Source organism: Gossypium hirsutum, chromosome A06 (genome assembly GCF_007990345.1).
Source record: "Gossypium hirsutum isolate 1008001.06 chromosome A06, Gossypium_hirsutum_v2.1, whole genome shotgun sequence".
Taxonomy (NCBI): Eukaryota; Viridiplantae; Streptophyta; class Magnoliopsida; order Malvales; family Malvaceae; genus Gossypium; species Gossypium hirsutum.
In genome coordinates this window covers 104467049-104480345 of record NC_053429.1, presented here as the reverse complement: position 1 = coordinate 104480345, position 13297 = coordinate 104467049, and the positions used below count along the sequence as shown (strand labels likewise).

The window sequence follows — 13297 nt, the reverse complement described above, 5'->3', positions numbered from 1 at the left end:
TACTGGACAGCAGGGCCCACCCAGACAAGAGCCCAACACAAAACAAAATAGGGAGAAACTCCAATTTACGCCTATTCCAATGATGTACAAGGAGTTATACCAAAGTTTTTTTGATACATATGTCGTGTCTCCCTTCTATCTAAAACCAATGCAACCTCCATACCCCAAATGGTATGACGCAAATGCCCAATGCGAATACCATGCGGGAACCACAGGACACTCGATAGAAAACTGCACCACTTTCAAGAAGTTGGTTGAAAGACTCATCAACATGGGGATCGTGAAATTTGATGATACATCTAGTGCAGAGAATCCATTACCTAACCATGGGGATAAGGGGATAAATGCGATAATCGAGAGTTCGGGGAAAGAAATTAAGATGAACATTGTAGAAGTGAATACCCCGCTGAAAGAAGTATGGAGGAAAATGGTGGAAAGAGGGTTGATAGCACAGAATTCAAGGGTCAGACCTCGAGAAGCAAAGAATTATTGCGAGTTCCATGATCAAGAGGATCACAAGATTCAGAAATGCAGCCAATTTAGGGCTTTAGTACAAGGATTGATGGATAATAAGGAGCTGGAATTCTTCGAATATGTCGGGAGCCCAGAAGAAACAGATGTGTGTGCCTCCGAAGAGGGGTCGATAAAGGAAGTTTACAAAGTCAACCACCCAGTGGTTATCATATCGGGTCCGAGAATGAATGAAGCTGGGGTACAAGTTACGTCAAAGGTTGTAATCCAGAAGCCCATTGCTTTCCCTTACAAAGATAGCAGAAGGGTACCGTCGAACTATAGCTGCAATGTGACAATCCCGGGAGAAGAAATCTCGATTAATTCATCAGAGGAAGGTCAAGACGAGGGGTTTTATATTCGCAGCGGAAGGCGTTATACCTCAAATACAAAAGTCGAGCAGGTTAAAGGAAAGTCATTGGCGACTGAGCACAGGATGGAGAAGCCGGCGGGACCTGAACCAACTGTTAATAAATCAGTGACTGAAAAAGAAGCAAAGAAATTCTTAAAATTTTTAAAGCACAGCGAATATAGTGTCGTAGAAAAGTTGCACAAGCAGCCAGTTCGTATATCGGTACTGGCTTTACTCTTAAGCTCCGAAACCCATCGCAGCGCGTTGATGAAGGTGCTAAATGAAACTTATGTTGCTAATGATATATCTGTGAACAAACTAGACCGCTTAGTCAACAATATAAGTGTCGACAACTTCATATTCTTCAATGACGATGAAGTACCGCTAGGAGGCCGAGGATCGACTAAAGCTTTGCACATCACGACTCGCTGTAAAGGGTACACATTACCGAGGGTATTGATTGACAATAGGTCTACACTAAATGTCCTACCCCTATCTACGTTGAGTAGGTTGCCAGTGGATAGTTCTCATATGAAGACATGCCAAAATGTAGTGAGAGCATTTGATGGCACGGAAAGGAAGGTAATGGGGAGAATTGAAATACCCCTCTTAATTGGGCCGAGCACGTACGAAGTAGATTTCTTGGTCATGGACATTAAGCCCTCGTATAATTGCCTATTGGGGAGGCCATGGATACACTCAGCAGGGGCAGTCCCTTCATCGCTGCACCAAATGTTGAAATTAATGACCGAAGGTCGGTTAGTAACGATCAATGCTGAAGAAGATATCATCGCAGCAATAACCAGTGACGCCTCATATCTAGAGGTGAATGATGAAGCAATCGAATGCTCTTTTTGGTCTTTAGAGTTTGTGAATGCGACATTCATTACCGAAGGAAATAAGATTCCAAGGCCCAGGCTTTCTGAGACTACAAGAATGGGACTACGACTAACTGTTGGAAAAGGGGCCCTACCTAGAAGAGGACTCGAGAGATACCTCCAGGGAAGGATTAATGTACCGATGATGAAGGAAAAACAAGACCATTTTGGGTTAGGATTTAAGTCGGACACAAAACAAAGAAAGAAAGAACTTGAGAAGAAGCAAGAGAGAAGGAAAACGCGATTGAGCGGGGGAGAAATCGAATGGGAACCAATGATCTTTCCCCATATTTCAAAGACTTTTGTGTCTGAAGGAGTCATTCACCCTGAGTGAAAGACGTCGAGAAAGGAAATCGTGGAAAGAATGATGGAAAATTTGGACATCAATGCCACATACAAAGAAGAAATTAGAGTAGAGAATTTGTTGGGCATTCGCCCTTATGAGCTGGGAAGTGTTCTGAATAATTGGATTGCGGAAGAGATTCCTGCAGTCTTTAGAACTAACTCAGAGTGATGTCTAAAACACACTTATTGCTCTAGGCTTAGGAGTAATAAACTTCTTTTTGTGAAATAGGCTTATGTTCAAAATCGTTATTTCAATGAGATACATCTTTTTGTCTTATCTTTTGCAAATATTCTTTTATTCTTTCATTCATGATCATACCATACATATCATTGTTCTTAGATTCTGTTGTTCTTTGTATCTTCCTTCGCACCTACAACAGGTCTCCAGATATCAACGATATGAGCGACGTTGCTACTAACTCAGAGTCTTCTTTTGAGCGGGATATGTATCTAGAGGGATCTCAGGACTTTGAGGATGAAAAAGACTGTGGCTTATTCCCTGATTTGTTAAGAATGGTAGAACAAGAGGAGAAACAAATTCTACCCCACAAGGAGACAGTGGAAGTCGTGAACTTGGGAGATGAATTAGAAAAGAAAGAAGTAAAGATCGGAGCTTGTATTACCATGGAGACAAATCGAGACCTTATTGAGTTACTCCAAGAGTTAAAGGATGTCTTCGCATGGTCGTATCAAGATATGCCTGGACTAAGTACTGACATCGTGGTATACAGGCTCCCCATCAAAGAAGAATGCAAGCCAGTTCAACAAAAGCTTCGAAGGATGCGGCCCGATGTTTTGTTGAAAATAAAAGAGGAGGTCAATAAGCAATTTGATACTGGTTTCTTACAAGTAGTTAAGTACTCGGAATGGGTAGCCAATATTGTCCCCGTCCCTAAGAAAGATGGAAAAGTACGAATATGTGTAGACTACAGGGACTCAAACAAAACCAGCCCAAAGGATAATTTCCTGTTGCCTCATATCGACACTTTAGTGGACAATACGGCAAGTTACTCACTTTTCTCCTTCATGGATGGTTTCTCAGGGTACAATCAGATAAAGATGCATCCTGAGGACATGAATAAGACCATATTTGTAACCATGTGGGGAACATTTTGCTATAAGGTGATGCCGTTCGGACTGAAAAATGCGAGAGCAACGTATCAAAGAGCCATGGTAAGCTTGTTCCATGATATGATGCATAAAAAAATTGAAGTCTATGTTGACGACATGATCGCCAAATCTCGGACAGAAGAGGAGCATGTACAAGTCTTGAGGAAATTATTTTTGAGATTGAGGAAATTCCAGCTGAAACCCAATCCAGCAAAGTGTACCTTCGGGGCCAGGTCAGGAAAACTGCTAGGATTCGTAGTCAGTGAAAAAGAGATTGAGATTGACCTAGATAAAGTCAAAGCCATACAAGAGTTACCTCCATCGCGTACTCAAAAGGAAGTTCGGGGATTCCTAGGAAGATTAAACTGCATCGCTCGGTTTATTTCACAACTAACCGAGAAATGTAACCCCATATTCCGTCTCCTTAAGAAACACAACCCTGGTGTTTGGGATGAGGAGTGCCAGAAGACTTTCGACAATGTTAAGCAATATTTATCCAATGCCCCAGTGTTGACACCACCTAGTCCAGACAAACCATTGATATTGTATTTAACGGTGTTTGAAAAATCTATGGGATGTGTTCTTGGCCAGCACGATGAGTCAGGAAGGAAAGAAAGGGCGATATATTACCTCAGTAAAAAGTTCACTGAGTGTGAAACAAGATACTCGCCAGTTGAAAAATTGTGTTGCGCCCTAATCTGGACAACCCGAAGACTAAGACAATACATGTTGTACCATACAAATTGGCTAATTTCTAAAATAGATCCTTTGAAATAGTTGATGGAGTCGACTTCTTTAAACGGGAGAATGGCCCGATGGCAAATTCTACTTTCTGAATTCGATATAGTCTATATGAACCAAAAGGCCGTAAAAGGGAGTGCGATAGCAGATTTTCTAGCCAGTAGAGCCCTAGAGAATTACGAGCCTCTGAACTTTGACTTCCCAAATGAAGATCTAATGTACATAGTAACCACTGAAGAAGACCCTCAAGAGGGTCATCCTTGGAAGCTAAACTTTGACGGAGCATCAAATGCTGTGGGCAACGGAATCTGGGCAGTCCTGATATCCTCAAACAGAGATCATTATCCCTTCACTAGTAAATTGGATTTTGACTGCACGAACAATATGGCAGAATACGAAGCATGTATCATGGGAATACGTACGGCCATAGAACGTAAAATTAAGGTGTTAGAGGTATATGAAGATTCTGCCTTAGTGATTTATCAACTCAAAGGTAAATGGGAGACGAGAGACCCCAAGTTGATCAATTATCGAAGGCTGATCCTTAAATTAATTAAAGAGTTTGATGATATTGTCTTCTGCTACCTCCCGCGAAAAGAAAATCAGATGGCTGACGCCCTGACAACTTTAGCTTCTATGATCAAGGTGAATAAGCAAGAGGATGTGAAACCAATCCAAATGAGCATTTACGAGGCACCGGCTCATTGTTACAACCTCGAAGAAGAAGAAGGAAATGATGATCACCCTTGGTATCACGATATCCTGCAATATATGAAGAGTCGTGAGTACCCCGACCAAGCTACTGAGAACGACAAAAGAACTCTGAGAAGGCTAGCCAGTGACTATGTCTTGGACGGGGAGATCCTATACAAAAGAAGGAAGGATCAGGTACTGTTGAGATGTGTAGATGCTATTGAGGCTAAGAAAATCTTAGAAGAAGTCCATGAGGGCGTCTGTAGGACACACGCTAATGGCTTTATAATGGCTAGGCAAATTATGAGGTTCGGTTATTATTGGTCCACTATGGGAGGAGACTGTATTAACTATGCCAAAAGATGTCACAAGTGCCAAATCTATGGAGACAGGATTAATGTGCCTCCTTCACCTCTACATGTCATGACTTCTCCATGACCTTTCTCGATGTGGGACATGGATGTGATCGGGCCAATTTCACCAAAAGCTTCAAATGGGCATCGATTCATCTTTGTGGTCATTGACTATTTCACCAAGTGGGTAGAAGCTGCTTCATATGCCAATGTTACAAAATCAGCAGTTAGCAAGTTCCTGAAAAAGGAAATTATCTGTCGATATGGAATGCTAGAAAGGATCATATGTGACAATGCATTAAATTTGAACGACAGCACGATAACAGATGTCTACAGTCAGTTCAAGATCAGATACTACAACTCGTCACCATACCCTCCGAAGATGAACGGTGTAGTTGAAGCGGCTAATAAGAACATTAAGAAGATTGTGGGAAAAATGATTGAGACTTATAAAGACTGGCATGAAAAGTTACCATTCGCCCTTTACGCTTATCGAACGTCCGTCAGGACTTCCACCAGGGCAACGCCTTTCTCATTGGTTTATGGAATGGAGGCGGTCTTACCTATCGAGGTCAAGATTCCTTCCCTCAGAGTTTTGTCAGAAGTAAAGTTGGATGAAGCTGAATAGAAGAAAAGAGGCTAAGGGCTATCCACCATGGTCAGATGTACCAAAAGCGAATGATGCCAGCTTACAACAAAAAGGTTCGTCCTAGAGAATTCTACGAGGGAGACCTAGTATTGAAAAAGATCCTGCCCATACAAAAGGATTTCAGAGGAAAATGGATGCCTAATTGGGAAGGACCTTATGTGGTAAAGAAGGCCTTTTCTAGAGGAGCATTGATATTGGCCGAAATAGATGGCAAGACTTTACCCAATCATGTGAATTATATTTGGTTAAGAAGTACTTCACCTAAAAAGAAAAAAGGGAGAAGCCAAGGCGAAAACAAGCAAATGGTGCCTTGAGACCAAAAGGGATTTGAGTTGAAAAGCCAAAAAGGGCGGCTCAAATTTGGATCAAAGTGGGGCATACAGCAGTCTTGCTATGCCTGAATTAACAATAAAAAAGTATGCTACATCTCGGGTCATCTACAAAGGTACTCTAGATCTCCTAAACACACATTGGGCAAAAAGGGAATCCTCAAGAAGTTCGTACAAAGAAGCTCACGCTGCGATATCTGGGGCACCTATTTTCTTTCTATTCATTTTGTGTTCTAGCAATATTTGTTGTCCGTGATTAATCTATTCCCTTCAAATTTTGTTTCTGAAAAATTTCAGTTCTGTCATTGTTGTGATCTTTTCCAAGCATTTTGCATTGAAATGATGATTAATGGACTAAAGTCATTTTCGCAAAAAGAGTTTACATATTACTCTAAAAGTTTCTAAATAGTACAGGAACCTGAAACAGGGCTATTATTTAGAACTAACCAAACTTAAAGATTGGAAACCTTTGAGAAAAAAGAGTTTAAATTGAGACTACCTCTTCAGGTTTTCTGTTTAAATATCTAAGCTGAACACGAAGACGGGGTACCGTTTTAGTGATCGAACCTTGATGAATAAAGAGCAATGACAACTCATACATTAAAAAAGAGATTCGTGCTTACAACATGCTGCACTTATGCATTTATAGTTCATTCATAGCTTATCTAATTAGGAACATTTGATTCATTTCGATCATAGCATCCTAATTCTTTGGCATAAGCATAAACACATAGAACTGATTTACAGATCTTAACCCCCTAAGTAGTAGGGAAACAGATCGAAGACGAAGGGCCTTAAACCCTAAGCAGTAGGGTAACAGGCTGAAGATTTACAGATCTTAACCCCCTAAGCAGTAAGGAAACAGATCGAAAACGAAGGGCCTTAAACCCCTAAGCAGTAAGGTAACAGACTGAATTGCAAATCTTATCTCCCTAAGCAGTAGTGGAGCAGATCGAAGACGAAGGATCTTAACCCCCTAAGCAGTAGGGAAACAGATCAGAGGTGATGGGCCTTGAACCCTTATGCAGTAGGGTAACAGGCCGAAAATTACACATCTTTTCTCCCTGAGATGGCGTTGGAGCGGCTCGAAGCCACAACAGATCTCCTTAAAGTTTTAGCAGAGAAGATGGAAGTCACAAGTCTTATCTCCCTAAAGTTGCAGTGGAGCAGACTGAAGATAGCGAATCTTATTTCCCTGAAGTTGTAGTGGAATAGATTGAAGCTGTAAATAAACAGATCTTATCTCTCTGAAGTCGCAATAGAGCAGATCAAAACCAAACCTTATCTCACTAAAGCTGCAGCGAAGCAATGGAGCGGATTAAAGCAACATGAGGCACTAGGCTGAATGATGTTACCTAAAGAAGAGGAGCACTAAAAAGGTCAAAACTCAGCGATCGGGAAAATTGGTCTTTCTTGAAAGTCTTTGCTCTATTCTCGTTACACGACAATGAGCAAAGAGGGACAGCTGTACAAGCCCAATTTGCGGGCCCAAATTAAAACCAAATCTACCTAGCCCAACTAACCCCAAAATACCCTAAGCCCAAACAAATCAAAGCCCCAACCCAATCACAAAACACAAAAGCTGAAGAAAACCCTAGCCTAACCACCTGTGCCAGGTCTGCCACCGCTTGTCATGGCCACCGCCACTGCCTGACACCAGCACCGCCTATTTTTCTGTAAGAAAGACAGAGCAATTTATTAAGGAGCAAGTTGTAGGGGAAAATTGATATAAAAGGCCACCCCTAAAACCATTGTACAAGGTCGGCACTTGTGAGAAATAAAAACAACATTTGGTTTTAAAATACAAACAAAAAATCAAGTGAGACAAAGCACAAAATAGCCAATCAAAGAGAAAAACACTAAATCGGAAAACAAATACTAAGAATCAGATATCTAAAGAACTAAGGTGATTATATTCTATACACTTTTTTGATTTATTTCTTTTTCTTTTCCGTTTTTCGAATCTTCTATTTGCATATATATATATACATATATTATAAACACATAAAATATAGAAAAAAATAAAAAAAGAAGGAGATTCTTACCTCCGATCGCCGTGCACGGCGGTCGTCGGTGGCAGAAATGAGGCAGAGGGCAGTGGCAGTTAGCCAGAGTGCTGACCGAGCTTAGACCTGCAGAGAAAACAAAGAAAACAAGTTTAGTTTTTTAGAAACAGATAGCAAAATGATTTTAAAAGCAAATTTTTTAACTTATATAGATGTTACAAAACGTCGTTGTTTTGGTCGGCACCCATAAGCCCCTAAACGACGCTGTTTCACGTGACCCGTGCGTGACCCGACCCGATGCCTAAGGATCCGCGTGTTTCTACTATTTGGGATAATTGCTCGCGTAGTACCTCCCCATTTCTGTTGGGTTTTAATCTAGTCTGTGACCATTTCTCGAATCTGCCTTTTAATTTTGATTTTGCTTCAATTCAGACCTCAGACCATTTGGGGGTCAGACATTCTGAACGGTGTCGTTTCGGGTATTGGATTATTGCCGCATATAGCCCCTACATCTTCTCGCGTGTTGCATTTAACCCCTACATTTTTATCCCATCCCAATTTGTCCCAAAAATTCCATTTTCAATTCAATTTCGTCCTTCTTTTACCGTTTTTTATTTTTAAATTTTAATACCATTCATACTATTATATTTTATTACTGTTATTATTATATTTTTTCTTATTAGTGTCCCATTATTATTATTCTTACTTGATACTTATATATATATTATATTACATGGCATTATTGATAGCTTTTAATATTATTGCTTTTGATAATGTATTGGTGTGTCACATATATATACTTCTAATTACACCCTATGCTACGCATATATGTATATCAATATTATACTATGTATACTTTGTCTTTTCTAAATATTATATATGCATATATATTTCTTTTATATATTATGTATACATTTTCTAATATATACATATACTATGTAAATACTTTTAATATTATCATGTATTTGTCTTTCATATATGTACATATAATTATGTAATATCTTCAATAGTTGTTTTCTAACATTATCATCATTTATAATATATGTGTATTGTATATACATTTTTAATATTATATATATTTATATATATTATGTACATTTTTTTAATACTACGTATATATATATTTTATTTCTATCATGACGTATGTATTTTAATACATATATGTATATATTTATGTATCGTCATTATTAGTTTTTATATATATATTATTACTGTTTTCAATAAATATCGTATATATATATTTTTTAAAATCTAGTATTATATATTTTATATATATGTTCAATACCATATGTATTATTATCGTTTTATACTATTATTATTTATGTCATTACTATTATTATCGTTTTCGTTATCATTGTCATTTTTATTTTTGCCATGTTTTATTTGTTTTTGTTTATTTATTTACCTATGTAATCGATCATTCCATTTTCCTCATGTATTTGTTTATATTTACATATTACTAGCCTTGCTATTATTCCATCTCTTATAATTGCTCATATTATTGTTTTTGGCATTATCACAACTATCATTATGTTATTATACATATTAATACCCTAATTTGCTTTTATGTTTTACTACAAATCATGTTTTTACTCAATATATTAAAACAATTCTTTCATAAAAGCAATATCCTATATTTGGTAATTTGAGATAATCGTGCCCTAACTTACTGGGTTTCGATTCTTCTCATCTAACCCAAATAACGGAGTATTCTTTTAAAAATCGCAATACGAGTTAAAAAAAATACTTATTCTCGGAAATACGAGATGTTGTGCCCTAACTTACCGGGTATGACATTTTGTTACCTCGGAATAAGACTTTTCGCAAGTAAAGGCAATATTCGGTGTTTGGAAATTCGAGGAAACGTGCCCTAACTTACTGGGTTTCGATTTTCCTCGTTCACCCTAACTAACCGAATATCCTTTTGAAAAGTAGTTAAAATACACAGATTTTTAAGTAAAAGGCAAGCTCATTCTCAAAAGTTCGAGATGTTGTGTCCTAACTCACTGGATATAACATTTTGTTGCTTCGAGACGTGAAGGTCTTTAACGTTGAAATGTTTTTTTTAGAGGGATCGTATTCTAAATTCTTTCGAATTTTAAAAATTTTCGACACTAAGACACTAATTAATCAACTAGGTACCAATTTTGGGCGTATCGAGGGTGCTAATCCTTTCTCGTGCATAACCGAATCCCGAACTCATTTTTTGATTTTCGTAGACCAAAAATTATCGTTTTAGTAAATCTTAACTTTTATTAAAATGATTAATTTAAGGTGATCCAAGCACACCTCACCAAAAAGGATTGGTGGCGACTCCCTCTATTCGTTTTTATTTTTCAAAATCCAAGTCGACCGCCGTTTTTCAAAAATGGTTTCGACAGTACTTGTATTCAGATGCCGACATCTTAATATTGTATTAGAATTAGCGTATTAGTATGGTACTATAATCAACACCGTTCATTTGCAAAAATGAGTAATGTTCTACATTATTTTTGATCCAATATCTCTTTTTTTTAAATATTATTATTTCTCTCTTTATATAATATATAATCTCTTTCATATAATATTTTTGGTGCATAATTTAAATTGTAGCTGAGCTGGGGATATAGGTGATTAGAGTAGGGAGGAAGAAGATAAAAGAAAAGTGAAGTGTTTGGAGAGCAGGCCCCCTTGAAAAGGGTCTATAAAGGGGGTTTCAGATCAAATTCTAAGTCATCAGAGCGGATCAGACTTTGGGTCGAGTTATGATATATTTTATTATAATTCTATAACAATTTGTGTTGGAAATTGTAGATTGCAAATTTAATTATTGATGAGCACTTATTCAAATTTAAAAAAGTGATGATTTATCATTCAATGGATACATTTCCATGGGATATATTTCTTCTAAGAAGTATGTCCAATATGAAGGGTTGTGACTCTTCAAAATAGTATCCATTGAGTACATATAAATAGAGGGACTATGGTGCTCACAAAATCATTAAAATCAATCTTATTTTCAGAAATTAGAGTAAGAGTTAGGGAATTCCTCAATTTTGCTAATCAAAGGAAATTTAAAAGTTTCGTTGTATCCTTGGAGGACCTTTGTCTTAACCTTTTAGCAACTTTGTGTAGGGAAAATAGTTCTCTTTGGAAAGAGTTACCCATACCTTGAAGTCTACTGTTTAACTTGTCCTTTACCTTGTCGAAGAAGAGTTATAAAGTGACTCTTCTAAGATAAACTTACACATGTGCAACATGTAATTGGGGGCTTACTACGTAAATTTTAACTAGAAACTTTACTAAGTTTTGTTGTTTGATGATGTGGTACATGAGCCACAAGGTTATTGGAGAAATGGTTTTAAGGAAACGAACCATATTCTAGAATATTGCAAATTGTATTTGCAGAAATGAAGCGAACTATATCTACAAAAATGTCGAGAATTGTATTGTAGAATATTGTGAACTATATTTACAGAAACATTGCAAATTGTAGTGTGGAATTATTGCAATCTATATTGTAGAAATTGTGCGAATCGTATTGTAGAATTACCACGAACTGTATTTACAGAAATGCTGGGAACTATATTGTAAAATTACTACAAACTGTATGTACAGAAATGTCGCGAAATGTATTATAAAATACCGCAAACTGTATTGTAATCTATAAGATTATGTAAATCTTGTATGTTGAAGGCCGTGATTGTAAATCAGCGGACCGTGAGATTTGTAAAATCTTGCAAGTAGGTCGTGATCATAAATTAGTGAATTGTGAGATTTGTAAAATCCTGTAAGTAGAAGGTCGTGATTGTAAATTAGAGGACTGTGAGATTCGTAAAATCTCGTAAGTAGAAAGTCATGATCGTAAATTAGCAAACTGTGATATTCGTAAAATCCTGAAAGTAGAAGGTTTTGATTGTAAATTAGCGGATCATGAGATTCATAAAATCCAGTAAGTAGAAGGTCGTGATCGTAAATTAGCGAACTGTGAGATTCGTAAAATCCCGTAAGTAAAAGGCTGTGAAGGTAAATTAGCAAACTGTGAGATTCATAAAATCCCTAAAGTAAAAGGTCGTGATTGTAAATCAGTGGACTGTGAGAGTTTTAAAATCCCAAAAATAGAAGGTTATGATTGTAAATCAGTAAACCGTGAGATTCGTAAATACCGTAAGTAGAAGCCACTTGTGGGAACCCCGTAAGAATTCCTTTCCATTCACCATTTACAATAAAAATAGAATAAAATGATAATATCACTTGATGAGATTAAACTGCTAGAGTATATAACTATAGTATATAACTAAATGGAAAAAGGGAGTTTGGGAAGAAAGTTTTTTACCATACAACTAGGAATATTTGATCTCCATTCAACAACTTGTCATCTTTAATAGTATGTAAAGTGCCATTCTTTCAATAGCTTTTTTAATTCTCCTTGTAAGTGCTGAATTTCTGAAGTATTGTATCCCTTACTAAAGATCATCAGTCGTCGAATTTATTATTAAAGGAAAAGAACAAAGAGAAGTAATATTAGATGCAACATTATTTAGCAGTGAGGAACGACCGATAAAGTTCAAAGTAGTGCAAGAATAAAAGAAATTGTGGCAACAGAACAAAGAAAATGGTATAAATTGAGACATATATGACAATGTCTTGAGATGTTATGTAACACCCCTTACTCGTATTCCGGCTCGGAACAGAGTATGAGGTATTACTAAGTTTTTTAAAAAAAATTTCGACAGCATTTCTGCTTAATTTTGCTTAAACCTCCTGCAAATTTAAATCACAATCCAATATATATATATCAACCAAACTCATTTATAATAATACTCACAATTTAACTATTAATGAACACCACATTTTAAATCAAACCATAACATATATTTACATGATGATTCCATATTTCATAGGTCGTCTATACATGCCATAATTTTCCGGAACGATAGTAGCAAAATACCCCAAGTGTGAAGGATAGTGTGGATGATTGTCTGACTTCGTTCCAAATTTCCGAGTTGTCGGAAGTCACTATAATCAAGGGAAAATAAAATCGAGTAAGCATATAGCTTAGTAAGTAAACACATGATAAATAAGTAATTACTCACATAACTACACCAAAATATAAACTTATTCATGAATAACTTCATTGTTTAGGCAATTTCCAGCAAACTGTTTTTCTGCGTCATAGTCGCTAATTTATTTTTATCCGGATCTACAGGGCTCCAAATTGAGTTTTGTAAATTTTCCCTGAAACTAGACTCATATACCATTTCACCATAAAAATTTCAGAATTTTTTACCCAGCCAATTAGTACAGTTTATTCATTAAAATTTCCCCTGTTTCACTGCCCAACGGTTCTGA

At 37.0% G+C, this 13297-nt stretch overlaps 1 protein-coding gene across 1 annotated transcript; it reads left to right on the top strand.

Moving 5' to 3' along the window:
• The first annotated feature begins 271 nt into the window (after window positions 1-271).
• Window positions 272-2074, top strand: LOC107963171 (uncharacterized). Its single transcript, XM_041115437.1, has one exon. The coding sequence runs from the start codon at window positions 272-274 to the stop codon at window positions 2072-2074; it is 1803 nt and encodes a 600-aa protein (XP_040971371.1).
• The last annotated feature ends 11223 nt before the right edge of the window (window positions 2075-13297 follow it).